The 27121-nt window shown below is 38.6% G+C and overlaps 1 protein-coding gene across 1 annotated transcript in view; it reads right to left on the bottom strand.

Moving 5' to 3' along the window:
• The window catches only part of TMCC1 (transmembrane and coiled-coil domain family 1), a 291947-nt gene that overhangs the window by 192318 nt on the left and 72508 nt on the right, over positions 1–27121 (bottom strand). Inside the window, exons 2-3 of the mRNA XM_036739243.1 lie at positions 16381–16437; positions 11371–12092 (exon numbers count right to left, since the gene is read on the bottom strand). Of these exons, the coding sequence (XP_036595138.1) occupies positions 11371–11928 (558 nt within the window). The 5' untranslated portion in view covers positions 11929–12092; positions 16381–16437. The remainder of the gene's footprint in view (positions 1–11370; positions 12093–16380; positions 16438–27121) is intronic.

Raw genomic sequence — 27121 nt, 5'->3', positions numbered from 1 at the left:
TCTGGAATATCATATTCCAAGCCGTTAGATCCCTTAATGGAGAAGCTGCTAGATCTTGTGTTATCCTGATTGTGTTTCCATAATTTCTGGCTGCTTGCAGTATTTTCTCCTTGATCTGGGAGCTCTGGAATTTGGTGACAATATTCCTAGGAGTTTTCTTTTTGGGATCTATTTGAGGAGGCAATCTGTGGATTCTTTCAATTTCTATTTTGCCCTGTGGCTCTGGAATTTCAGGGCAGTTCTCCTTGATGATTTCTTGAAAGATGATATCTAGGCTCTTTTTTTGATCATGGCTTTCAGGGAGTCCAATAATTTTAAAATTATCTCTCCTGGATCTATTTTCCAGGTCAGTGGTTTTTCCAATGAGATATTTCACATGGTCTTCTATTTTTTCATTCCTTTGGTTCTGTTTTATAATATCTTGATTTCTCATAAAGTTACTAGCTTCCACTTGCTCCAGTCTAATTTTTAAGGTAGTATTTTCTTCAGTGGTCTTTTGGACCTCCTTTTCCATTTGGCTAATTCTGCCTTTCAAGGCATTCTTCTCCTCACTGGCTTTTTGGAGCTCTTTTGCCATTTGAGTTAGTCTTTTTTCAAGGTGTTATTTTCTTCAGTATTTTTTGGGTCTCCTTTAGCAAGTCGTTGACTTGCATCTGCCACTTCTGTAAAAAGCATGGAGAACTTGGAATATGATTTTCCAGAAAGCAAAAAATCTAGGCTTAACAAGCAAGAATGCCCAGCAAAACTGTATAATCCTAGTGGGGGGAAATGGACCATTACTGAAATAGAGGACTTCCAAGCATTCACAATGAAAAGACCAGAGTTTTGCAGAAGTCAAAAGAAACATAAAAAGGCAAACATGAGCAAGCCATGCTAAAGGACTACCTAAGAACAAACTATTTACATAATAAGATAGTGAGATGATTCATGTGTCCCCTCAGATGGCTATCATCATTCAGGGGCCATGGACAGCATCTCATTAGACAGAGGACCCAGACCTGCCTACACCAATGGAACACCAGCACCGAACTAAAAAACAAAATAAAAAAATGCATTCCTGAGTTGTCTTCTTATTTGTGATTTCACAAACAGATCCTTCCAAGTCCAGCTCAAGTCCCACCCTCTCCATGAAGCCCACCTCTGGAACTTCAACCAAAATGTATCTCTTTTCTCTGAGCTTCTTCTGCATTTGTTTTCTGCCATTTTTTTTTAAAAAAAGTTTTACTGATTCCTTTTGTTGTTGCATTATTTTCATCTCCCCAAATAATATCCCATCAGTGAAAACTCTCTCTTGTGACAAAGAAAACCATAAATTACAAGCTCCCAATCTAGATCTTGCATCTCCCTACAGAGAGAAGTCTGCCCTCTGGGACCAGTGATTAATCATTCGATTAATCGGAGTACTGCTTCCATTTAGGGCTTTTGTTTACATTATTAATGTCAAAGTGAATGTTGTACTCCTCATTCTGCATACTTCACTCTGTGTGAATCCATTCAAATACATCGGTTAACCAGTATTGCTTTATTAAGTGCTATGCTAAAGACACTAAGCTTAACCCACAGAGGGACAAAGAAAGGCAAAAATGCAGGCACTGCCCTCAAGGAACGTCCACACTAATAGGAAGACAATATTTCAGCGACTAGACCTATCCAAGATACTGACAGAGTCGGTGAAGGGCAATCTCACTTTCTCAGAATTCCTCAAATGTGTCTTTTCATACAGAACAATAATATCTCGGAACATCAATATACTAGCATTTTAACCATCTCCAGGCACTGAATTGTTAGAAGTTCTGTTGTTTCAGTAATGTCCAGTTCTTCATGACTCCATTTGGGGTTTTCTTGGCAAAGATCCTGCAGAGGTTTGCCATTTCCTCCTCCAGCTCATCTTACAGGTTTAGGTGATTTGCCCAGGGTCACACAGCTAGTAAGTGAGGCTGAATTTGAACTCAGGTCTTTCTGACTCTAGGCCTAGCACTCTCTCTACTGTGCCACCTAGCTGCCCCCAAATCAACGGGTAGTCACTGTGTCTACAGATTTCCAGTTTTTGCAGTAGTTTTTAAAAATCAAATGCAGAGTTCTTTCCCAAGTAATTTGTTTTCAGGTTTGTCAAACACTGAGTTCTATTATTTCTGATGTTCTCTAGTCTGTTCCATTAATCTACTTCTCTATTTTTAACCAATACCAAATGGTTTTGATGACTCCTGCTTTGTAACTTGAAATCTTGACACAAGCTTTTACAGAATAACTAAGTCATATACAGGTTTTTATCATTTATAATGATGACTCAGAGAATGTGATTCAGCCCTTCGAGTATCCAAGTCCATGCTATAATGGGAATCTACTGAATTCAGTGTTAAAATGTGCTTTTTAAAAGTTTTCTACTTCTAAGCTGAATATGAGGTTATATATCATACGATGTGGAAAACACAGAAAATGTATATTGTTATACAAAAACACATTTCATTTTGTTATTACTCTAAGGCAGCTGTTTCAGCTGGAAGGTTAGCCCACAACTTCACAAAAGCTGGGGAAGGTGGATCTGGGTAGGTAAGAGATAGTAATAGACACATAAAAAAAAACATCAGGAAACCTTTCTAAGTGCACAAAAAAAAACCCCGAAAAAGTATAGCAAGGGATGTTCCTATACTATAGAAGAATTCTGTTAACAGCTTGGTAAATTTACTGCATATGTCTTTTAAAAAATGATGTAATAAGAGTTAATTTTCTCATACAAGTCTTTCTTGTTCTTTGCATATTAAGAGGTTTGTTGATGATTAAGCCCACCATTAAAAAGAAAATGTTTTTAAAAAACAACAAGCTAATTTCACACCACAAATCACTCTAACAACTTCAATAATCCAAAACGCATGTGTGATGCCTGAAACCTGGATATAAATGAAAAATCCAGAACACTAGTAGAATGAACCTTGGTTCAAGAAACACTTTCATGCTTTTTTATACATTTTATTTTATTTCTTTATATTTATCTTTTTATTTATATATTTTATTTTATACATTTTAACTCTCATTTAAGAGCTAATAATAATGACTTTGGAGGAAAGTTAAGAAAGCAGAAATACACTTTTTTTCCTTAATGTAGGAAGGTTGTACTTCGCAAAAAAATTACAAATTTTAATTTATTCCAATAGTTTCACATCATCAATGCAGATAGCTATGTGACAATTTGCAAGTCAATACTTTTGTTGAAATACAACTTTTCAACATTAGTGAGAAAAGTTTCTGTTCTCTTTGCTTTTCTACAAAGTTGTTAATTAATGCTGACCAACAGAGATTATAAAATGTATAAGGGATAATAAAATATATAAAAAATTATCATGAAAGCATTGTCAGGTTCACGCTATATATGCAATCATACAGATCTCACTCTAATGCCCTTGTGAACAAATGGCAAAATAGAATTAAGCAAAATTTGTTAAAACTCTATTTAAAATGACCTTATTCCACCACCCAACTTTCAACTTTAAATTTCATAAGCAGTATAGAAGAAATTAAGACTTGCAAAAGAAAAAAACCTTTTACATGCACAAATTTGTCTTTGTTACCATAAGACTTGGTTGATATGGTGCTTAGTTTTGCTAAATTGCCTTTTGTTGCTCATTCTTTTTTACTCTTTGTTATAAAGGATGACTCCATGGGAAGGAGAAGGATATTATTTGGAAATAAAGGTGATATGAAAATATTGTCAATAATTTTTTGAAAAAGGAATTTAAAAAAAAAAAAGAAATTTGAGTTTGGAAACTGGGCTGCATTATATGCACCAATGATCCTATTCTGAATTCAAAACCCTCCTTACTTCTTTCATTGACTCGGGTTTCTCCTCTCAGGATTACTACTCTAAAGTTTAGTATATCCTTTACTCCTTGTGGATTTTTATTAACTACAGCTTGGTTTCAACCTAGGGCGCCTCTGTCAAGTTGATCTCACCAGAAATCTGTCTGGGAGGTACCTTCTCAAGGTTCTCTAGCTATTCAAAACTACTTTGATGGTACTTCCTGGTTGCCAGTTTTTCAAAAATTGTAAGTAATTTAATAAACATGGTAAAATTGGAGGTGCATTAGGCTTCAACTCTTATCTTCTGGATATAGTGACTGGCACATCATATATACTTAATAAATCTTTGTTGACTGATCGATTGACCTTTACAGGAAACCTCTTTTCTTAAAGGGTGCTAGCTCTCTGCTGATAAGGTAGTATCAGCAACTAACTTATACTCCAGGTGAGAAAGCCTTTTCTAAACTAGTCTTTCAGTTTGGCTAGTTTAATTCTTCTCTTTTCTCTAGATATTCAGATTCATTTTGATAAAATACTGCTATCAGTTTACCTATGTCATTACTTCTCTATTAAAAAACAATTCAACAAAATTTTATGGAGCACCAAACTGTACCAAAAACCCCACATCACTCCTTTACTATGCATTAAAGGGAAAACAAAAATGAATAGTATAAGAGATAATCAAGGAACTTACAATTTAATGACTCTGGGCCTTCTCCACAATACATCAATCAAAACCACTTATCTCACAATTACTTTGAAATTTCATTTAGTTAACACAGACTACTTGCTACTGCCACTACACAATTTACACCCAAAAGACCCGACAAAGTCCTAAACTGGAAGAGCACTTGACATCCAGAAATAATCAGGCAGCTCTACCTCCAGACAAGAGAGCCCCATTCTCAAACACACTCTTCATGTCCTGCTTTTGTACCTTCTCTGACCCCATTTACCTCAAATGACCTTCCCCTTCTTCTATGCTATTGTCTAGATCATCCATTGTGCTCTCAGGGGTCAGCTGAAGCCTGACATACACAAAAACCCTCCCTGATCAAGTAACCCAACACACCCAGATTACAGAAAAATAGTTTTAAATATGAACATAAAAATGTTTTGTGCCACATCATTATTTCAAAATACTTACATGAAGGACAGTTGTCAACTTCAATGAGATAAAAAAGAATGTGACACAAAATATTCAGAGAATGTGGAGGGTAAAAGCTGCTCAGTAAATACAAACTGTGTACTATAAAACTGCCTTTGTTTTAATAAAAGGAACCAAAGACTTTATACTAAATTTCTACTGCAAAGAAGACTGGGAGCAAGTGGGCATGGTGGAAGACTCAAACCACATAGAGCCCAGACAACTCAAGTCAATGAATATAAAGCAGAAAAAAGGCAACAGCTACCAAAACACGACAGAAAAGACCAACCCAGAGAAAACAGCAATACCCTCCAAAGGCTTGATGATGCACAAAGTAAAAATGTCGTTTTTTGTTCTCTTGGTCTTCTCAGAAGACCCCTTTGCGAATACAAGCCCTCTTTCAATATACCATTTTTTCCAAGAAAAAAGATAACTTTAGGTACTATTCAGAAAGCTCCATATTAAAGAAATGTATATTATTTTCATGTACAAAGCTACTGCTCAATCTCTCTCTCTCTCTACCTCTGTGGGCTAAATGGGAGCTGTGGAGGAAGCTTGTGGAACCAGAGGCATGGAGAGCTGGGCCTAGAATCATAAAGACCCGAGTTCAAATTTGACCTCAGACACTAACTAGCTGTGTAACCCTGGGCAAGTCATTTTATCTCTGAGTTTCCCCATCTGTAAAATGGGAAAAATAAAAGCACCAGCCTCCCACAGCTACTGTGAGGATAAAATGAGGTACTGTCAGTCAGTCGTTAAACGTTTATGCAGCGCCCGAGCTGCTGCTGCTCCTTCCTGTTGTTGTTGAGTACTGGGGATACAAGGAATGGAAGTATGTGCAAGCTCTTATTATTTAAATGAAACTTGCTGTGTAACTCAACATACACAGACATACATCTAGTTAATTAAAAAATTATTTATTACTTTCCTGAGTTATTTGGCAAATTAGGAACTTTAACACAGTCTTTCTTCAGGCTTTTAGCTTGAAGTTAGCAGTCATAAGAATAAGGGAAAGAAAATAAAGAAAAGAAAAACTGATCTTAACATGCCCTGATGGCCGCATCATATACTCCTTCCTTTACTATTAAATCACCACCTTAGATAAAATGAGCCCTTAGTAATAAATAATTTGTAAATGTTATTTCTGACAAAGCAGGACCTGCCATCTTCAAGCAGAATACAGAACAAACTTTGGTGCAAGTGGGACAGATGAATGATAGGCTACTGTCGTGCAAGATGGAAAGGCACTGAACATTTTTCTGAGGGCTTTTCTGGCACCATGGCAAAGGATATTCCTAAAGTCTGGCATCTGCTGCATCATTACTTGGGAACAGTTCTAGAAAGAAAGCTATCAGCTTCCATTAGACTATAAATAGCATATTTAAATAGGCAATACTTTAACAAACTTAAAAGGCCTTTCCCCTACAGATTTTTGGTAGATGAAGTTTATGTCAAGGATAAAGTCTAATGGCTCTTCCTGACACGGATGTAACCCTGCATTCTCCAAGGCTCTGCCAGCAAAGAACAAGCCCTAAGAGGGCTCAACCAAGCTCAAAAGGCTACAAGCTTCAAGTGCAGTATTAACTTTCCGAGGAACAGCCTCCTCACCAGTGGGTTGGCCATTTAGTGATGAATTCTTTGGCCTTGTCAACCCCTGAAACAAAAATACAAAATGGTCCTCAGTCCTTCCAGCAACCTTCCCCTTTTGTAGTTATAGTGGCAGGGATGGTGGAAGGAAGAGCAAAGAGAGCTAAGAATCATAGTTTTTATACCATCTATAAATAGTAACAGCTTTTGATACTCTTAAGTTCAAGCTCCTGTGCATTGATCAAGTGGACATGTGACTCATAAGGCTAACTCAAACCTAAAGTCTTCCTATAAAAGAAACCAGAAAATAAAAGAATTGCTAGAGCTGGTTTCATCAGGCATCCACAGGTTAACAAGAAATATTCCCTTCGACATCTGGTCACTTTGTACTAGCTCAAAATATCTGCAAAAAGAACACTATGAAAATAACTGAAGCTTCTGAAACAATATCTACTGCAGAAGATGAAGAGGTAGAGTTCTACATGGAACTTAGGACCTTCTAAATTAAATAAAAATAATTTTGATACTTATTAGTTTCAATGCAAAGATGGAAATAGAAGAAGGTACAAAAAAAGTTGGAAAATGTGGTTAAACAGTAAGAAAGGAACTCACAAGACAAGATAGTCTCACTATTCTTCAATTCATTTGGACCATCATTGGCTAGGAAAGGCTCTGAAGAGTCATTAAGGGATTACAGACTGGAAAAAAAACACCTCCAGGTGCTGAACGCACGGCAAGCACCAAGTAACATCATGAAATATGTAAGCAATTACATGTTAACAGGCAAGAAACAAGTTGTTAATGATGTGGGAGTCATTTATGAATTAGCAGTGTACAGTCACACCATCTACTCAGTAAAAGCAAAGATCAAAATAAAGAAGAAAATAGAATAAAAACAGAATAAGACATGTTGTACAGTTAAAACAACTTTAATATGACCGATTTAAATAAGATACTACCACTGAAAAATGGGAAATGGATGGAGGAAAGCATGCTGATGCAAATTTAATAGGTTAAACTTCCGGGCAAAATGATATAAATCAGTTACCACCAGAATGTGACTGAAAAGGCCTAGAAACTCACTTTGGGAAATACGGTCTACTTCCCTGGCACAGATGTACGACAGCCACAGACAAAACCAGTTCAGATATAAATGTACTTGTAAAATCTCACATTGAAGGCTAAGGAAAATCATGAGTTGTATTATCTTAGAGGACAGCAAGAAATGATGGGAATGGAAGGAAACGCAAGTTAAAAAAAAAAAGCATGGCAAGAAATTCAACTAAATGAAGCCAACCCAGAGACATTCAGGATGCAAATGGAAGGAAGACAGCAGACGGACGAAAAAGAGAAAAGACTTCATTAACAAAGTTACTTCACTATAAGGGACACCACGCTCACCAGCTGAAACATCACAATCCAAGGCACGCTTACAAAGAAATGAGACAAACGGTTCTCAAGACAACAAAAAAGGGAAAAGCGGCGGGATTCAACCAAATGTACACAGGCGACAACAAGTCAAGGCAAGGCAACAATCATTTCTTAAGAGCCGCCTACGGATGGAACCCTAATAAAGCTGCCCCCGGCCCCAACGCCGCACCTACCGAGCCGCTACCCCCCCCCACACTCCATATCCTAACTTCATATACGCCTCACTGCTCACTACAACGACAGCTGTGTCCATGAAATCACATTTCTCACAGAACGGCAGGTGTGTCCGTGCACTCAGCCACAATCCCATCCATCTAGTCTCAGACAGGACCACAATACTCAGCCAATGAGAAAGCAGCAGCACGAGGATGCCCAAGCAGGATGTGGACCCCAGAACAACAGAAGGGACTTTCCCTAAGTAGGCACTTGTGCAGTAATAGTAAAGAACTGACCTGGAGTGAACTTGTGACGTAGAGAGGCTTATCATATCATGATCATACGTACCTACCCCCGCAGTGGGTTTTTGTACGCACTGTGGGTAATCACATGGGAAGCTCCGCTGTGGCTGGGGCCCCTCACCTATCACCTAATCCCTTCACAAAGCCTCCTGCCTTTTTGATATCCATAATTTCTGTGATGTAACTGCATCTTTACCCTATAAAAGTCCACCTTGCTTTCTCTGAAGTTGTTGGTTCCTCCTGGAACTTAGCCTGCTTCGTAAGAGGCATCGATCTCAACAAATGCCTACACATGGATCAGACCGGTCTGACTGAATTCTCTGAGGCGGTTCCACCACGACGTATCATGAAACTACAACAGTTCTTGGTGCCCCTGGGCGGGCAGAGACCAAACCCCAACACCACCACTTGTATTTTGCGTCATGGGGCCCCAGATGGAGGACTAAACATTTTCTTCAATTTCCTCTCTATTCACCCACTTCAGCCCTTTCACTCCTCAGTTCTTATTCCACTAGTTTCCACCCTGACTTTCTAGTGTGATTTCACATTATTCCCCCCCCATTCCAGCCACTGACGCGGTTTCCTGGTCATGGCATTTCATCTTCTACCTCCTTGCTTTTGTCAGAGCTCTCCCTCTTCACTTCCACCTTCTCAGAATCCCCAGCTCTCTTTAAGGCTCAGCTTAGTTGCCACCCACCTACTTGAGGCCTTTTCCTGATTTCCCCAATGAGTTCTCTCCCTGCCCTTACTCAAAATTACTTAGTATTTACATTGTATAGTTTTTGTGTTTGCTTGTTTATTATGTCCATGCTATCTTTCCCACTCTGCCCCCAACGTAAGCTCCTGGAGCAAAGGACTGTTTTGTTTCAGTATTTTTATGCCCAGGATCTACCAGGTTATTCCCACCAAGGCCTTGCCCAAATCTTGCCTCTGGACCAAAGGTGTGACTGCAATCAGCACAGGAAGCACCAGGTGAAGAAACTCTTTCTAACAGTGTATACTTTGTTATCGCAAGCAATTCAGTCTTAGAAGTTGTACAGAACCTTGAGAGGATAAATGATTTACCCACCTTGACAAAGCTAGGGTGTCCCAGAAAAGGAAATGTACCACAAAATGTCCTGACTCAGAGGCAAGCCCTCTACCCACTACACGACATTGCCTCTCCTGCCCTGCACATAGCCGGTGATCAATATTTACAAGTATTAATACAGAATGATTGAATAAAATCCTTGTTCAAATGACTTGAATTGTGATCGCTAAAAGGAAACCCTCTTTGGACAGTCACCTAGCCTGCTAATTCTAAGATTACACAGTCAATTTAAAATTCTCAGAAATGGAACAGCTATTTGATCATCGACCAGGTCTTACAAAAATACCTTGGAAATTAATCTTTCCATTTTGTTTTTAAGGCAGTTTTAGAGAATAGCAACATGGAAATTTAAGCATAGCTCATGTCAAAAATATTCTTTCTTCTAAAATGAAGACTTCTAATCTCAAAATCTCTTTTCCCAAATTACAAGGCTTCCTTCTTTTGAAGGTTTAGTAACTACAAGAATTATTGCACTACTAGTTTTTATCACTAATAACTGTGGGTCATCTTTCACCAGCTAAATGTTCCCTCTCATCATAAAGAGTATCCTCATAAACAAAATGGTGAGATGCTTTCCCCAATTCCACATGATTGTATTTCCAATCAATTGCCAAATACTACAGCTTCTACCTCACCTGTCTCTTACATGCCCCCTTTCTCTCCACTCCCATAGCCACTATCATAGTACAAGTCCTCACCTCCTCAGGCCTGGGCTTTGGTCTCCTGAGGTACCTACAGATGGGATCATGTCACATACTCCTCCACCATTCACACTAGAGGCTCCCGATCACCTCCAGGATCAAACAGCAAGTACTTAGTTTGACATCTTGTACTTTACTCCTCTCTGCACACCCTGCAATCAGCTACTCCATCTCCTTTTGTACATGTGCCTGAATGCTCACCCTCCTCACTGCTGCCTCTTATCAGCCCTGGCTTCCTTCAAGACTCCGCTGAAACACTAGCTTCTGTAAGAGGCCTTTCCCAGTCTTCTCACCTGGAAGGAAGATGGTGATCTTCCATTGCCTCTGCAGGTACTAATTTATTTGCAAGCTATCTTCTCATTAGAATGAACTCCTTGAGGGTAATAATGTTTTTGCCATTTTTTGCATCCCCAGTATATGGCACAGTGCCTGGTATATAGTAAGCTCTTTAAAAATGTTTGCTGACTGATTAAATTTTATATTAGAACTCATCTTCTTTCACGTAAATCAGACATAAGCCAAAAGGAGTTGCTAAGTAACTTCCAGCACTATCTATCTGGTATGACAAATCTGGATGTGGCAAAAGACTTTTATTCAAAAATAATGAATTAAGAAACAATCCTTTTCCTCAGTTGCTTCTCTTCAATCCCTAGAGCATAGGCAGTACTGAAAGTTATACAGGAGCAGATACCCCTAAGTTTGTGCTGTATAGGTAATAGAAATGGACTTCTCCCCATATAGCACGCACCAAAATCCAGTCCTTTAATTCAGAATGATGAGCCCGGAGCTACTTGGCTACTGAAGACAAAACCTATCAAATGTAGATGAATTCCTGTTCATACCACATACTAACTGTATAGAAGCCATTTTCATTGGCTCCAATACTATACAAGTAAGTGATTTTAGCAAATAAAAAGGAGGCATCTGTCATTAACAGTTTTGAACTAGAACTTGAGTTTCATAATCAGGTACAAATCAGTCAAATAATACACAAAGAACAGAAACCTGAAACTCAGTCCACATCCATTCTACTTATTTAACTTGAAGCAAAAAAATATTCCACCAGTTTACAAGATTACAAAGAAATCCCCCCCAAAAGAAAAGTCAGATGCCTGGAAGCCAGCAAACAAAAAGAAGGATAACAAAGCAAGGCTAACTTACCCGCTCTGCAGTTGTCTCCTCCCCAGGAAGATACGCAGCACACGCTATGTCCACTGCAGCCGAGCTGGTGGGAGAATCAGTAGTAGAAGAGGACCGAGGCCGGCCGGACTGCACCACCACTGCGATGTCTTGGCCAGATTTCCGGTTGATCTGAGGGCTGCCCTTTGGGGCATCTGGCTTGCCCCGCCTGCTGTGCAAGCTCGTGCCTCTCTTCATCTTAGGGGGCACTCGGATCTGCTGCAGTACTCGATTCAAAGCTGTGGGGTGGGTGGAGACACCATCAATATCAACACAGGAGCTCTGGCTTTCCAGATCCATCTCAGGCTCCGCATCAGCCTGGACTTGCTGCACATCCTGAGGAGACACTGAAGACCTCCTGCGCTGGTGCTGGAAGAGGTGCTTCAAGCCTTGGCCGATCACATTAATGTTCTCCAAAGCATTGTGGGTCATTTTAGACAATTTCTGCTCTGCTTCAGGAGGCTTTCTGGCCTCTGGATCTTGGGGTTTGCCTCCAGGATCTGGGTCATCATATAACTGTTCATTGCCAGAAGGCTCCATCAGTACACTCTGACTAGGCTTATTTGCAAACTCATAAATACAGATGTTGCCTGTCTTTAAATTGTTTTTTGTTTAATACACATCAATACTGTCAACCAATCAGGCGGGCAACTGCTTCAACTGTGCCTACACATGCAGCTGTGCGACGGAGATCTCATGCTTATCTAATGTTAGAAAAAAAAAAGCTGATATTATAAATCCATGCAAAAAACTATCAGATTAAATTAAAAAATTGAAAACATGCTATTAGCCAAAATAATGCTTATCATCATATCCAGAGATTAAATGATAGACTTCCAAATTGCATATGATGAAATTATGAAAGAGCTGTCTATTCTCCAGCTAAAGAAAGAAAGTCCAAAGCAAAAGCAGAGGGTGAAAAAAATGCAACAATAAGTATCTTTTCTTTTTAATGTAGAGAACTAGATACTAGAGGGACCATTTCAAGCGTTTACAGCAGAAAAGTGACAGAAAAGCTACTTCTCGAAGTCAAATAGATCAGACTATCTATAATGCATACATATTTAGTTTAAACAGATACCTGATCTGTGCCATCATAACTGTAGTTAATTATCAAATATGCCATATCCCAGCTGAATAGGGCAAAAAGATAATAGAAAATGTCTGCTCAGTCACAGTCGTATGTTTTCCCATAAAATCTTGAGGTATTTCACATTACCATTCATATTCATCAAGGACATGAGCTGACATGTTAAAGCAGATAAAGGAAATAAAAATCTTGCTTGTAGCACGAAAGGCCTTTTTCTATACCAGCTTACTTAATGGTCCAGGCAGCATCAGCCTCCACAGAAAATAGAGCTTCAATCGCCACTGGTTATTGAGAAAGAGGGCTGTAAAAAACCCCTTTCCCTGAGACTAGTGTCATGTGTGATAGAAGCTACTCCTACATCCACAAAAAATTAAAGGAAAGAAGGCAACAAAGTGAATGGGATTGAGTACGGAAGCATCATAGAGGAAAAAGAACAGTCAACTATAAATCATATCCTGATATTAAAGGTAGGAAGCTGAAACTAGGGAAATGCAAGGTTAGCTAAACTGCCATGAGTTATTGATATCACAAGCAAAAATGAACATATTGTTTGATCTTTGCAGAATGTGCTAATTTCCACTGATGGTGGAAATCTATAACCCAGAACTGCAAAAGTAAGTTTTTAGTTTGAGCATAAGGCAGCATCAGCAGGTAAACCAGGTGCCATTAGAAATGCAACACATATTGAGGTCATTCATTTTAATAACTTTTATGTAATATAAAGCTGGAAGGCAAAATATCACATAACTTATTTTTGGAAGTATTTCTTTCCATATTTTTCTGTAATTTCGTTAGGCATCTCAAACTTTTAACTTTGGTTAAAAAGACATAAAGTTTTGCTTTAGGTTCCAATAAGGTTAGGTATCATATCTACCAACCGGACTCGTATCCAGCTTGTGTTGCTGGGATGCCTGAGTAAATTAGAAATCTAGTATTCATTCAGTATTCCCTGGATGGTATGATAACGTGCGTAATGTGAATACAGCCACTTCACCAAAGCAACACGTGAGTTAATAGTTCTAGTGCTGCCAGGCATAGAGTGAAACAAGCCCTAAATGTCTATCCACAGGAGCTGAGAAATTCCATTCTCCTATATCCAAGCTACTGAAGGGAGAATGAATGTCTCCCTAATTTTCTATCTGTTTTTTTTTCAATGCTATTCCCTCATCAAGTTCTTAGCTACACTGGTAAAATTAAAGAACCTTTATTTGTATAGTATGGGCCTTTTAGGGACTCCATTTAGGATGAAATGCCTATGGGCCAAATAGGGTTTTCAGCTCACTTAAATGCAACAGGGGGAAATTGTAGGCAACCCTTTATGTCTACTGTGGTTCAGGGGTAAAGAGGTATAATTCCTCCACATTCACCTCCTATTATTAACCCAAGGTCCTCCCAATATTGTAGAACATAACACAGCTATTATATTAATAATAATGTTTGTGTGTGCATGTGTGTGTACACACACACATATACACACACATACATAATGCCTACTGGGCCCCAAACGCTGTGCTAAGCACTTACAAAATAACTCATTTTATCCTCACAATAAACCAGGGAAGTAGGTGCTATTATTATTCCCATTTACATTTGAGGAAACTGAGGCAAACAGAAGTTAAGTGCCTTTCCCAAGATCACACAGCTAGCAAGTGTCAGGGGAGATTTGAATTCAGGCCTTTGTGATTCCAAGCCCTCCGATTTCTCCGCTAAGTCATCTACATTGTCCATGCCTTCTCATACATTCTTCCCCCACTGCATACTTCTTTTGAGACTCTTAGAAGCAAGAGAAACTAGGAAGGCAGAATTTTAAAAATTCCTCCCCATGTCATTAAGGTCTTCCAGCTTGAGGCAGAGGCAACACAGAGACCGGGTTGTGGCCATGGCACCAGAAGGTAGAAGAAAATATCTCACGATCTCTCCCCAAGACTCTGGTCCCGCTCACTCACTACTTTTATATTTTCCTTAATTTGAGAGTGTACATGTGTATACATTTGTAATCTTTCTAATGAATGAGCATATAAGCAAAAGCCCCCCCCCAAAATGTGATCCACTCATGGGGTCAGTAACTACAAGCAACACAGGACCAAATTTCTATTGGGATTTTCTGGGGCTCCTGATAGGGAGAGAGGTGGTTAATTAATAATGTGTATCTAGATTCTAGAATTACGCTTACCTTTCCTCTGCAATTTCTTATATCAATAAATAGTTATTGGATTATTTCTACTTGGTAAAACACTTTGAGCTGCTTAGAGACATGAGGCCATGTATCTCAATGTAATCCAATAAGAGTACTTAACTCTGAAGCAGCATGACTTAGTCATTGGGCTGCAACAGGGAGGGGAGGAATTTAAAGGAACAGAAAGTGGGCACATAGATGAGATTTCTAGAGTTAACAGTGTTAAATCAGCAAAATAATCCACATAATTTTCCATCTGAAAGAAAAATTCTAAAAGATAAAACACTCTGAATCAGACAAAACAATGCCCTAATTAATGAAGCAGTGTCAAGGCCACCTTAGTGACAAAATGCCTAAGACACTTGCCCCATATGAAATATTGTAAATGTATTAGTTTAACAAATCTGTTTCTTTAGACAGTGATAAAATGACCTGTTTCTTCTAGAGAAAACAGACTTCGACCCTTTTTAAACAATGAGTTCTCAACCTAATTATAGGAACTTTAAAAATTCATTAGTGTATTCATAGCTATTATTTTCAAGAAAAGGATGCCAAAATTATAGAGGCAAACGAGGGAAGGAAAAAATAAATTTTATAGCAAAGGCTTGGGCTCATACTTATTGTCTTTGCTGCTGCAACAAAAATCAATTAGCAGAATAGTAATGAATGCCAGGAATTCTGAAGGCAAGGGTTTTCAAAGCCATGCAAAGCAGCACTGTTCCACAGTTCTTAAGCCTGAAAGAAACTGGGTTGAGCCTTAAAATCAGACTGTGGGAAAAACCTTATGAATTTTAAGAAAAAAACAATAACAAAATATCTATGACATTATTCTAATTCTCTAAACTTACTGATGTTCATAGTCATCAGATGTACTAGCCTTATGACTCAGAGACAGATGGGAAGGAATGAACAAACATTCGGAAGATAACTAAACTTTCCTCTGGAGTGACAGATTTTTTTAAAAATTGATAAAACAGTGACTTCACAAATAAGCAAAAATATTAAGAAAGGTTGAATGTCCAAGGATACCTGAGACAGAATTATTATGTAAGAAATATTAACTTGATATCTGGGAAGTCAAAATCTGGAAAAATTAAATAAAACAAAACTTTTTCAGGCCTCCTTGCTTCATCTTTCCAAACTGTCCTGCTACCACTGTTGCACAGGAGGTAAAATTCCCCCAAAGTAAACGTATCTGAGGTAACAAATTCTCAATTTGAGAACATGAGACCAACTAGGAAGCCAAGTGTACAGTTTGGAAAACAGTATAACCCTATGTTTCACTACAATTGCCTTTGTAGTCAAATGTCATGTTAGCCTTTTCTTTTGAGTATGAAACTTCTAAGAAGACCAATCATTGTTGATTGGAGAAATGAGAGCTATTTTAAATGCCAGTTTTTAGCAGCTTTTAATTCACTGGGCCAATTTCACAAAGAAAAAAATTAAGCAATGTTTAAATCCACCATAATTTCGCCAAAAACAGCTATATAAGTTAACAAATACTTTAGTTCACAGGAAACAAAAATAATTCAATGATGTTAAGTAACAAAATGAACATGCTTTTAAAAAATTCTATCAAAGACTGAGTGGAAAATTCTGCAGAAGTCATCTCAAAATATATGTCATTTTTTCTTAAAAAGGACAATTTTTGCTGTTTTGGACCAATTTGATCCTCCCAGAAATATAATCAGAGCAACTCCACAGACTGCAAAGAGTTGATACTTGCCTCCATCATTTTTCCTTAAGCATAACCAATGTGCAAGGATCCTCTTAAGACAGGAAGCTGGAAAACAAACACAGTATTAGGAGGAAGGAAAAAAAATCAAAGTTGTATTAACTTGAAAGAAGCAAGCAACCATCACTTAAAAATAAGAGAAGTAAATAAAAGTAATATATGGCCTTTCTTTTAACAGTACAATGTGGAGCTGCCAAATGGTGCTTTTTCAATCCCATTCTTAAATCAAATTGTAATAAAATGCAAAACAAGCACATGACAAGTCACAAGACTTTATACACCAATATTTTCCTAAATGCTTGACAATTATATATATTCTGTTTCTGCATTTACTGGTAACAATGTGTGCTATACATGACTGCAAAATCAGGACTCAGGAGGAGTCAATTAGTCCTACAACACAATACACAGGATAGGAGTGATAACACTTTTTGACAGTATTTTTAAAATAAACAGATTGCTAATGCCAGCAAATTCTGTTGGCTGTGACATCTTTATCATATTAGTCTGAATACAGGTCACCCCTGTAGAAAAGATCCTACTTTCCCAAAAGAAATGCTATTTACCCCATCTGGTAACTGTGAAGTCACTTCCTCCAAAAACAAAATACAGTATCCCACAATTACCTGTATTAAAATTTGTCCCATTGGAAGTAGCCCAATATTCTGGTCTAAAATGAGATCTCATTAAAAAGGAAAAAATATATAACCTACACTAAGAAAAACCAATTAAGGTTGCATTTAGGCTTTATAAAAACCAGATTTGGTGAATCATATGTTGAAACCGATAAATCCTTTTACAAGAAGTTGACTAACATTAGCCTCCTATAGACAAGAAATCTAAGGGTAAGCAATTTCCAGATTTTGTTTAGGACTTACAAATGCTTTGTCCTGCCACTATCACAATGAAAGACGTACAGATGCTCAAATCTGCTCCTGACAATTGGCTATGTGCAGTCATTGGAAAGAGGAAATTCTTTTATTATCTGTAGAATATAAGAGTTGGAAGGGATTCCACAGATGTCTTATTTAAGAGATGAGGAAAGCGAGGACCCAAAAGGTTAATCAAACGACCAGCAGCATACATGAAGTACCTACTATATGCACAAAAAGCCATCCTGGTTTCATCAGCAGATCATTTTTTAACAGGGCTTCTAGACTGGTAGATCAAGAGGCTAGTTTAAACAGTTCACCTATACTTTAGCCAAGAAGCACATGAAATTCAGAATGCAGGATGCAGATGTGGTCGTATGGCCAGACCTGAAGAATGATCATCAAAGGCTCAAAGATAAATTGGAAAAGAGGTATCTAACGGAGACGATACCTTTATCAAATTTAAAGACACAAAGCTAACATGTTGGATGGTAAAATTGATATCCAAAAAGATCTTAGACTGGAATACTGAGCAAATTTTATTAAGAAGAAATTAAATAGAGCTAAATTAAAGCCTTACACTTGAGTTTTAAAAAATAAACTTTATAAATAAAAGAAGGGAAAGGTATAATATAGCTAGACATCAGTTCATCTAGAAGGTCCTTGGGTGTATAGACATAGTAAGCTTGCCTGAAGTCATCAGTGCAATACAGAAGCTAATGCCATCTCAGCTTGCATTGGGAGAGGCAGTGTCTAGGTCTAGGAAAGAGATGGTGTCACTGTACTTTGCCCTGATCAGAGATTATCTGGAGAATTGTGATGTGTTCTTGTACCACATCTAGAGCATCCCCAGGAGGGTAATCAGGACAAAGAAGGGCCTCAGGATCAAGTTATGTGAGATTTAAAGTTATACTTAATTTGTATTTACTTATCTAAGCACATGGAATTTGCCCCAAATAATATAAGTTCCTTGAAGTGAAGGAGTATTTCATTTTTGACTTTGCATGCCCACTGCCAACCAATGCCTGGCACATACTAAATGCTTATGTTGTATATGTTTATACACTGAACTGGAAATGTTTAGCTTGAAGAAGATTGTAGGTCGACATGATAACTCTAAGCTGTCTTCAAGTGATTCAATGACCTGTTAAATTCAAGGATTAAATTTGTTCTCCTTGACCCAAGGGAAGAAGTAAGAACAATGAAAGGTCATTATACAGACACTTTTAGGCAATTTTAACTTAGCCCTATAATTTCAATTTCAATGGATTTTACATGTGTGGCTCAGAAGATACCTGCTTTGCATTCCTGCCTTGGAAAAAACAAACTGGTATCTCCTTTACTATCTTTCCTCTTATATATTTTTTAAAATAGATTTTCTTAATATATTACTTGTCCACTTGACATTGAAAGAGACAGACAGACTAGCTTTGGAGTCATGTTGATGACATATTTACTAGGTGACCTTGGTAAGTCACTTAAAGCTCTCGGTGCTTAAGGAACTGGGTATCGAGACCATGACTTGGTCTTTTTTTTTTTTTACTCCCAATGTACCCAGCGTGGTACTAGGCAACATGACAGATACCACTAACACATGGATTATCTAATTGGTTTTAATGGAAAGAGTACCGGATTTGGGTTAATCACTTGGGTTCAAATCCTTAAGCACTAAGCAAAATTAGTTGCTACATTTCTCATCTGCACCCACCCCAGCAATTCAGCCTATAAACTACAGAAAAGCTGCAGGTGTGTATCGGAGGAGGAGGTTTCCACAGGAGGGAGCTCCCTATATTGGAGAAATCACAGATGCTGACAAAAAGTTCAGTGAAATGTAACAGGGATGAGCATTTATTACAAGCACAATGTTAGGCACTGGGGATAAAAATACAATAAAACAAATACTCCTCATCTAGAGAACACATTCTAATGAAAAAGGCAGACTACATTAAGTGTATACAGAATAAATACCCAAAACCCACAATGTATTTAAATACACGGTAGCTAGGGGTGGAGGGCAGCACTAGGAAAAGCTCTGGGGCAGAAGCTTCATGCAGCTTAAAGGAGTATGAATCTCTGAGGCAGAGAGGAGAACAAGGTGTATTACAGGGCAGGGGGACCCAGAGATGGGAAACAGAATGTGGATATGGTTACATCACAGAGTGTGGAAGGGAAAGTAATGTTCAATGAAGATGGAGACACAGGTAGGAGTGAGATGAAGAGTTTTAAAATGAAGATAGTTGATAGTTTATTATAGAGGTTACTGGGGGTCATTGGAGTTTATTGAAGAGGAAAGCCACATGATCAGATGTTCAATTAAGGAAAATCACTTTGGCAGCAGAGTGTAGAATGGCTGGAGTGGGGAAAGCCTCGAAGCAGGGGGATTAGAGGCTGTTGCATAATACAGGCAAGAGATGATCAGAACCTGAAATAAGGAGAGAACTGTGTGAAGAGAGAGAAGAACAGGAGGAAAAACAGTAATATTTGGCAACTGACTAGATATGTTGGGTGAGAGAGCATGAGGAGTCAAGGTGAACGCTATGGTTACAAAGCTAGGAACCTGGAGCTGAGCCATCTCCACTGGCCCTGATCTATATCTGGCTACTGGACCCAGATGCCTCTGGAGGAGAAAGTGAGGCTGGTGACTTTGCACAGCTCTCCCTCACTTAAATCTTACTCACTTGCAAGTCATGGCATCATCTTCCTCAGGCTCTCACTGATTGGCCAACAACAGATCCCTGACCAAGCACCACTTAGTGGTTCACTCTGATGGTTCAGAGTGAAAGCAAACAGTAAATGTTTCTCTTTTGGCCAGAAACCCTGAGGGTCTTCCCCTCCCAGTTTGTTAGGTTTTGTTTTGTTTTGTTTTTTTTTTGCATTAAAGGGGCCACTCCCGGACTAACTTCTTAAGTATTCCTAAAGACCTTAGCTTAAAAAGGAAGATTTCTCACTACATCCTAGGCCATCTCCAGTTGTCCTGCCCTGTATCTGGCCACTGGACCCAGATGGCTCTGGAGAATAAAGTGAGGCTAGTGACTTCGCAGAGCCCTCCCTCACTTAAATCCAATTAACTTGTAAGTCATGGCATTATCTTCCTAATGTCATGGTCCACTTTGAGAATGAAGGATAAAACCACAAAAGGAAACTGGAAGGAGGGTAGTAGAGTGCCTGTCACACAGTAGGAACTTAATAAATAATAGACTGGTGCCTGTGACAGAAATAAGGAGGTTTGGATAACAGAAGAGTTTTGGAAAAAAGACAAGTTTAGTTTTGCACAGGCTCTGCTCAAAATGTTTTTAATTGGCAATTGGTGATGTGACATTGGAGCTCAGGGAAGAGACTAGGGCTGAAGAGATTGATTTATGAGTAATCTGTAGGAATATGATGGTGATGAGGTAGCCTACAGAGCAAAAAAAGAGCAGGAATTTTTAACATTTGTGTTACAGACTGCTTTAGTAATCTGGTAAAGTCTATGGACATGTGAGAATCATGTTTTAAATGCATAAAATAAAATACATAGGTTCACAAAGTAAAACAATTATACTGAAATGCAATTATCAAAATATTTTCAAAACCAAGTTCATGGACTTCAAAGAACCACTGGTATAGAGGGACAAGAAAAGAGGGCCTTGGACAAAATCTAGGGAGAACCTACAATTAGGAAGTGTGATATAGAAGATGAATCCACAAAGACAAAACAGCATTCAAAACAAGAGAAACAGGTAAGAGAAATGAGGAGAGAGTATTTGGGAGCAAACAGTGGTCAAGAGTGGCAAATGCAGCAGACAGTTCTAAGAAGGATGAGGACAGAGAAATGATCATCAAAGACAAAATTAAGAGATCATTGGTAAGTTTGGAGAAAGCAGCTTCAGTTGAGTAATGAGACTCAAGCCAGAGGCAAAGAGCTGAAAAGAGAGTGTGGAGAATAATTAAAGGCAGTGAAGACAACTTTTTCAAAGAGCTTGGATAAGAAAAGGAGAAGAGATGTAGGGAATAACTGGACAGTAGGGTCTAGTGAAAGGGTTTCTTTTCTTTCTCTTTTTTTAAAGGATGTGGGGTGGGCTTGGGTGTATCTGAAGGCAGAAGGGAAGGAACCAGTTAAGATTTGAGAGAGAAGGATGAGCAGAGGAAGAGCATGGTATGATCGATCAAGATTGCAACCTGCTGGAAAAGGCAGAAGGGGATAGAATCAATCACAGTACAGAGGGCTTGGCTGTGGCAAAGAACAGATCAAGCTCTCTGTCAGAGACATGTCTATGAATATGAATGTCTCCTAAACTTTTAGAACTTATTGAATTCAGCAAAGTTATACGAATCTAGGACAATACAAGCACATATGTAGGCAGGTACTTAAATTCTTAAAGATTAACTGACTGAATCTTTAGATGAAACAGTGAACCTCTAAGACCACTGAACATTTCACATTGCTATGTGTTATAAATGGTTTTACTTTGTGGAGATTACGGTCTAGTAGGAATAATAAAATTTGCCCAGACAAGTATAATATAAATTAGGGGGACCAACAGGGATAAGGAGCAATCTGTAAAGGATAATTATTACTTCAAAACATCTTATGATTTCATCCCCGTAGGCGTTTTCACACAGCTCATAACTCCTTGGAACCTTAATAATAGTCTTTATGAATTGTTATGAACAAAAATTTCCTGCTGACATCCAGCCTTCTTTTGATAATGTGCTTCACTGCACTGAGATAGGCTAAGTGCCATAACCTGTCCTCAGACCTGTACCTGAAGCCTTCCCAGGTTGGTTAGAGCTTGCCAGAGCTTGTATTCTGTTGCCAATGGCAGTAATGATGTGTAACTGAAATATGACTTTAAGGAAATACTGAGGAGAATACATTTTCTTCAACTCCTAATCAATAAATTGTTGTATTATCCCAGCCTCTTAACTTCTCTTCTCTTTTATTATAGCTAATTCAATCTCTCACCATATGGTAGACAAGAAAAGTATGAAAGGAAGGGAATTGAAACCTAATTACTTATCAGGAGCCCTTATAAAATTACTAATGCAAGAGGATTTGAAGCATGCATGGCAATAAATTATCCAGACTCACACCTCCCTACCCATGCCAAGAATAACAACACACCCTCACATATCTAACACTTTACAATTTGTACTTTCTTTCCAACAAACATGTCCATTTTACACATGAGGACTCTGATAACCAAAGAGTTTAAGTGAACAGCCCATGGTCACAGGGCTAGTAAGGTGTACAGCACTACCTTGAACCTCTTACTTGAATGTATGTATGCACATACATTCAAAGAATAAGCTTACATGTTGAAAAACATAAGCATCCTCGTATCTGAGGACCTAGAATCTTTCAGTAAGTAGAAAAGGACGGAATAAACAAGTGATTAAATTACCTTTGGCTAAGGGGAGAAGATTGGAAAAACCCTATGGTTCTGTCATCAAGTAAGACTAGATAAGGATCAAGATCTTCAGAAAGAAGCCAGCCTACATTTTAGGTACCAAGGTGTGTAAGAGATTCAGGGGGTGGCATTTTTCCACAATAAGTCAACATTGATGGGATATGATGGGTTGAAATTAAGCATCTAAAACAAGGGAATGAAAAAGAGCCAAAGTACTATTCAAGCTTCATTTTAAAAGAAGCTCTTCATAAGACAAAGAGGTAATCTACGACAATTCCAACTTAAGTAACTGCCCTTCTGTGTTTTTTTAAAGCTCTGGCTCCCACCTCCCATTTGCAGTACAAAGAAGCCTGGCCAGGAAACTGGGTCCAATGCCGGGCTCTGACACTCTCTCACTGGGTGACCATGAACAATTAACTGAACCTCTCAGAGCCCATTTCTTTATGGGCAAGTTGGGAAAACACCCCCTGGTATACCTACCACACAGACTTACAAGGCTCACATGAATTAATGTACGTAAAGCACTTTGGAAGCTTTAAAGACCCATACAAACATCAATTGTTGTTATTCTTTGTTCTCTCCTTCCTTAAATTCTGGCTTTATGATACCGAAGCATGTTACCAAATATATATGTATACATACATATGTATGTGTGTGTGTGTGTGTAAAGGCAGTGAAGAATTCTCACAATATTTTTTAAAAAGTTTTAGTTCATTTTAATATATAAAAAAATACACAGGCACGTTAAATCAAATAATAAAAGGGTAGAGACATTCAGTATCTCAGAGCAAAATTTCTCAAAGTGTGGTATGAGGAGCACAAGAAGCAGCCTCCTCTAGGTAGCAGTTCACAGGTCACATGGATACAATCTATGTGATGTCTCTGGAACAAATCATGAAAATACTTCAAAACAGAATGTCCTTTTCTCCTAAGCAATCCATCTCAATCTTTCACAGTCCCACTTCATGTTCTTCCTCCTTTGTGACACCTTCTGCAACTAATCCACGTCCCAGTGATCTGTCACCTCTTCACATTTGACTATATATGGTCCTATTATATTCTCTAATGGTTTCCAAATGTTAGAATGGTGTACTCAACTAAATGGAAAACTCCCAGAGAACAAGAACTTCATTCATTTCTTAACTTGTCATTGCAACCCACAAAGTACTTATTGTAGGTACTACAGACATTATTACTTCAAAACTTTAGAGACAGTAGTATGTTCAAAGGCCTTTGAGATGGATAATGTGGGAGCCGGATAACCAACCCCTCTCATTTTGCAGATGAGGAAACCAAGTACCTGCCCAAAGTCACACATCTTAGAGTTAGTATGCAAACACAATAATGTATGCTGGTAAATGTTTCACAACTAGGCTTGGGAGGTGCAATATATGCACATATATTTTTCAGTTTAAGCAACTTTATTAACATTTTCTTAAATCTAAAGAAGAAAACAAAATAACAAATCAAGCCCTATACTGTAGTGACTGCTGATTTCTGAAAACAGGACAATCAGCTCTCCCATTAGATGGGGCTTCAGGACCTCTGAAACGAGAGGTCTCCTCATTCCAAATCCAGTGCCCTTGCCATAAGCACTTGCTGACTGATGAGGTGAGAAGACATATATGCTCTCACTGGTGCCAAATAAACAACACACTAATATTCTCCTTAATGCTTGGGTGTGTGTGTGTGTGTGTGTGTGTGTGTGTGTGTGTGTGTGTGTGTACACGCACACGTACACACCTGCATCTTACAGTGGTGACAAGCAGCAATGTGTTAGGAAGGTGGTTTACATAGCAGACCAAAACAGTTTCAGAATCACTGCCTTCAGTCACTAATTGGTTTTAGGTATCTCTCCTTTTTTATGGATGTGATGAACAGGTATTTCTCCTTGACAGCTGTCATACACACTTTTTATTACGCCTGGAGGCGTCACTGTCCATAGAGACCCAGGATGTGGAGTGAAAGGAAGTGGGTGTGAGTCCCACTCTCTGTGACTCTAGGCAAGTCACTTGACGTCTCTGGGTCTAAATGTCCTTGTCTATAAAAGGCTAGTGCTGCCAGCTGCTGTGGTGCTGAAATGGCCAGAGATGGCCAAATGCCGCAGAGAGTGAAAAGAAAAACATGGCCCAGGTGGAAGAGTAAAGAACAGCTCCGTTTATTTAATTGAGAGACAGGGCTTATATACCTTTTAGGCAAGCAGAATCAATAAATCCATGTGCGAGGCATTTGCATAATGCATGACCTCCTCATGCTTTTGTTCCCCTTTTGTCATAAACAAGATTGTCTTAGTAGCCCACAGGTGGTGTTTAGCACTTGTGTGCCGTGGGGGTATTGGAGAGAGCACAGTGTGAAGGAGGCTTGAAGAGCCTTCATCCTGAGCAGCACATGTATGCCGAGGGAGGGATGGAGAGCCCACATGCTGAGTTATCAGCCCAAGGGCAAGAACAGGCCTCTGGCCTGTATCTTATCCCAGAATGGACTTTATCAGAGCTGGCCCTCTACAGGCTAGCTGAACTAGAAGGCCTCTGAAGTCCCTTCCAACTCTGAATCTAAGATCCCATCACTTTGCCAAGCATTTTGATGTTTATATTTGCTTAACAAAACCACCAAAACACAACTCACCACCAAAACACAACTGAAAGATAAATAGCATCAAATGTTAACATCAAAGGTAACAGAGTCTAAAGTCAGGAAAACTTGGGTTTGAGCCTTGCCATGGTCAAAACATGGTTGTGTAACTGGACAAGCCACTTAACGTCCCAGTGTCCTAGAAACTCTCTGTGACAACAAACTGAAGGTCAGTTTGTAATCTGAGTTGGTGGACAAAGTTTCTTCAACAGGAATTCCATAAATTAATGAAATCACAGGCCTGGACCAAAAAATAAAATAAAATAAAGTAAAACATAACAAAATATAATGCAATATAATAAATTAAAATTAAACATCTTAACTGCTATCGAACTATACTTCACTTGACTGAATTTACATTTGCCTAATATTTCTTTAATTGGAAGGTCAGATGCTCTTATAAGGAAAAAACCTGGAGTTTAATAGTGGCATAGCCACAATCCCTGTGGATCCTCTTACTCTGAACTCCTCCAGAGCACTCTTTTGCATTTCTCCTTCCTGTCACTACCACTTGCTCAACATTCCCTGTAATATTTTGTTACTTTTTTGTATCTCATCTCCCCAACTACTGGCACTTCTTAGTATCCTACCTACTGAACAGCACAGTATATCCTGAGAACACAATAGGTACTCAATATGAATTTAAATGATTTTTAACCTATTTCACATCATTAAAAATCAGCCTTTTGCTGGTATCGTAACCCCTGAATGCAGAAGTCCCTTTTCGTTGCTATGCTGATAACAAGCCTGAAATCACATTCGTCCAGTTAGCTTGACTCACTCAGTATGTTCACCTGAAAATACAAATCAGGAGATTCATAAAACTATAGATTTTTACAGCTGACAAAGTTATCTATTTCAGGCCCCTCTTTTTATAGATGGGGAAAAAAAGTGTCCAGAGACTGTACCCAATGAGGTGTTCATGCATGATAACACAGATAATGCTAGAGCTCAGATTAGAACCTCCATCTCCAAACTGCTAAATCCACAGGTTTATTGTGTTTTTTTTCCCCACTAAAACACACTGTTTTCAGGTCAGTTTACTTCAATAAGTATATTTTTTTTCAACAACTTCTATGCTTTGTTCTGTTTCTGGTTCTTCAACTTTGAGTGAATCATTCATTTTCCCTGGACCTTAACTTCCTTATTTACAAAATTAAGGCCATAGTTTACATGATCTATAATGGTCCCTTCTACTTCTTAAAATTGTAACATTTTGCAGAAGTTTTATAATCAATCACTTCACAAGTATGACAAATAAAGATTTTTTAAAAAGGAAGTGTAATTTAGACAAGAGATTCTTTTTTTTTTCAGGGGGAGAAGGCATGGCAATTGGGGTTAAGTGACTTGCCCAAAGTCACACAGCTAGTAAGCGTGTCTGAGGCCGGATTTGAACTCAGGCCCTCCTGACTCCAGGGCTGGTGCTCTACTCACTGCTCCACCTAGCTGCCCCTAGACAAGTGATTCTTAACATAGTCTACAGACTGTCCCTCCCTCAAGATGTCCATGGATAGATTTCAGGGGGGTCTTTACACTCAGATGAGGGAAAACACATCTTTATTTTGGCTGACCTATAATCAAATACGGCATTTACTTCAATTAAACTTTTTTTTTGGTTTAATTTATTTAATATATTTAGTTTTCAGCATTGATTTTCACAAGAGTTTGAATTACAAATTTTCTCCCCATTTCTACCCTCCCTCCACTCCAAGATGGCGTATATTCTGGTTGCCCTGTTCCCCAGTCAGCCCTCCCTTCTGTCACCCCACTCCCCTCCCATCCCCTTTTCCCTTCCTTTCCTGTAGGGCAAGATAAATTTCCACACACCATTGCCTGTGT

The sequence above is a fragment of the Trichosurus vulpecula genome, chromosome 9 (assembly GCF_011100635.1).
Source record: "Trichosurus vulpecula isolate mTriVul1 chromosome 9, mTriVul1.pri, whole genome shotgun sequence".
Taxonomy (NCBI): Eukaryota; Metazoa; Chordata; class Mammalia; order Diprotodontia; family Phalangeridae; genus Trichosurus; species Trichosurus vulpecula.
Note: the sequence above shows the minus strand (reverse complement) of the source record. Positions and strands in the feature narration are given on the sequence as shown.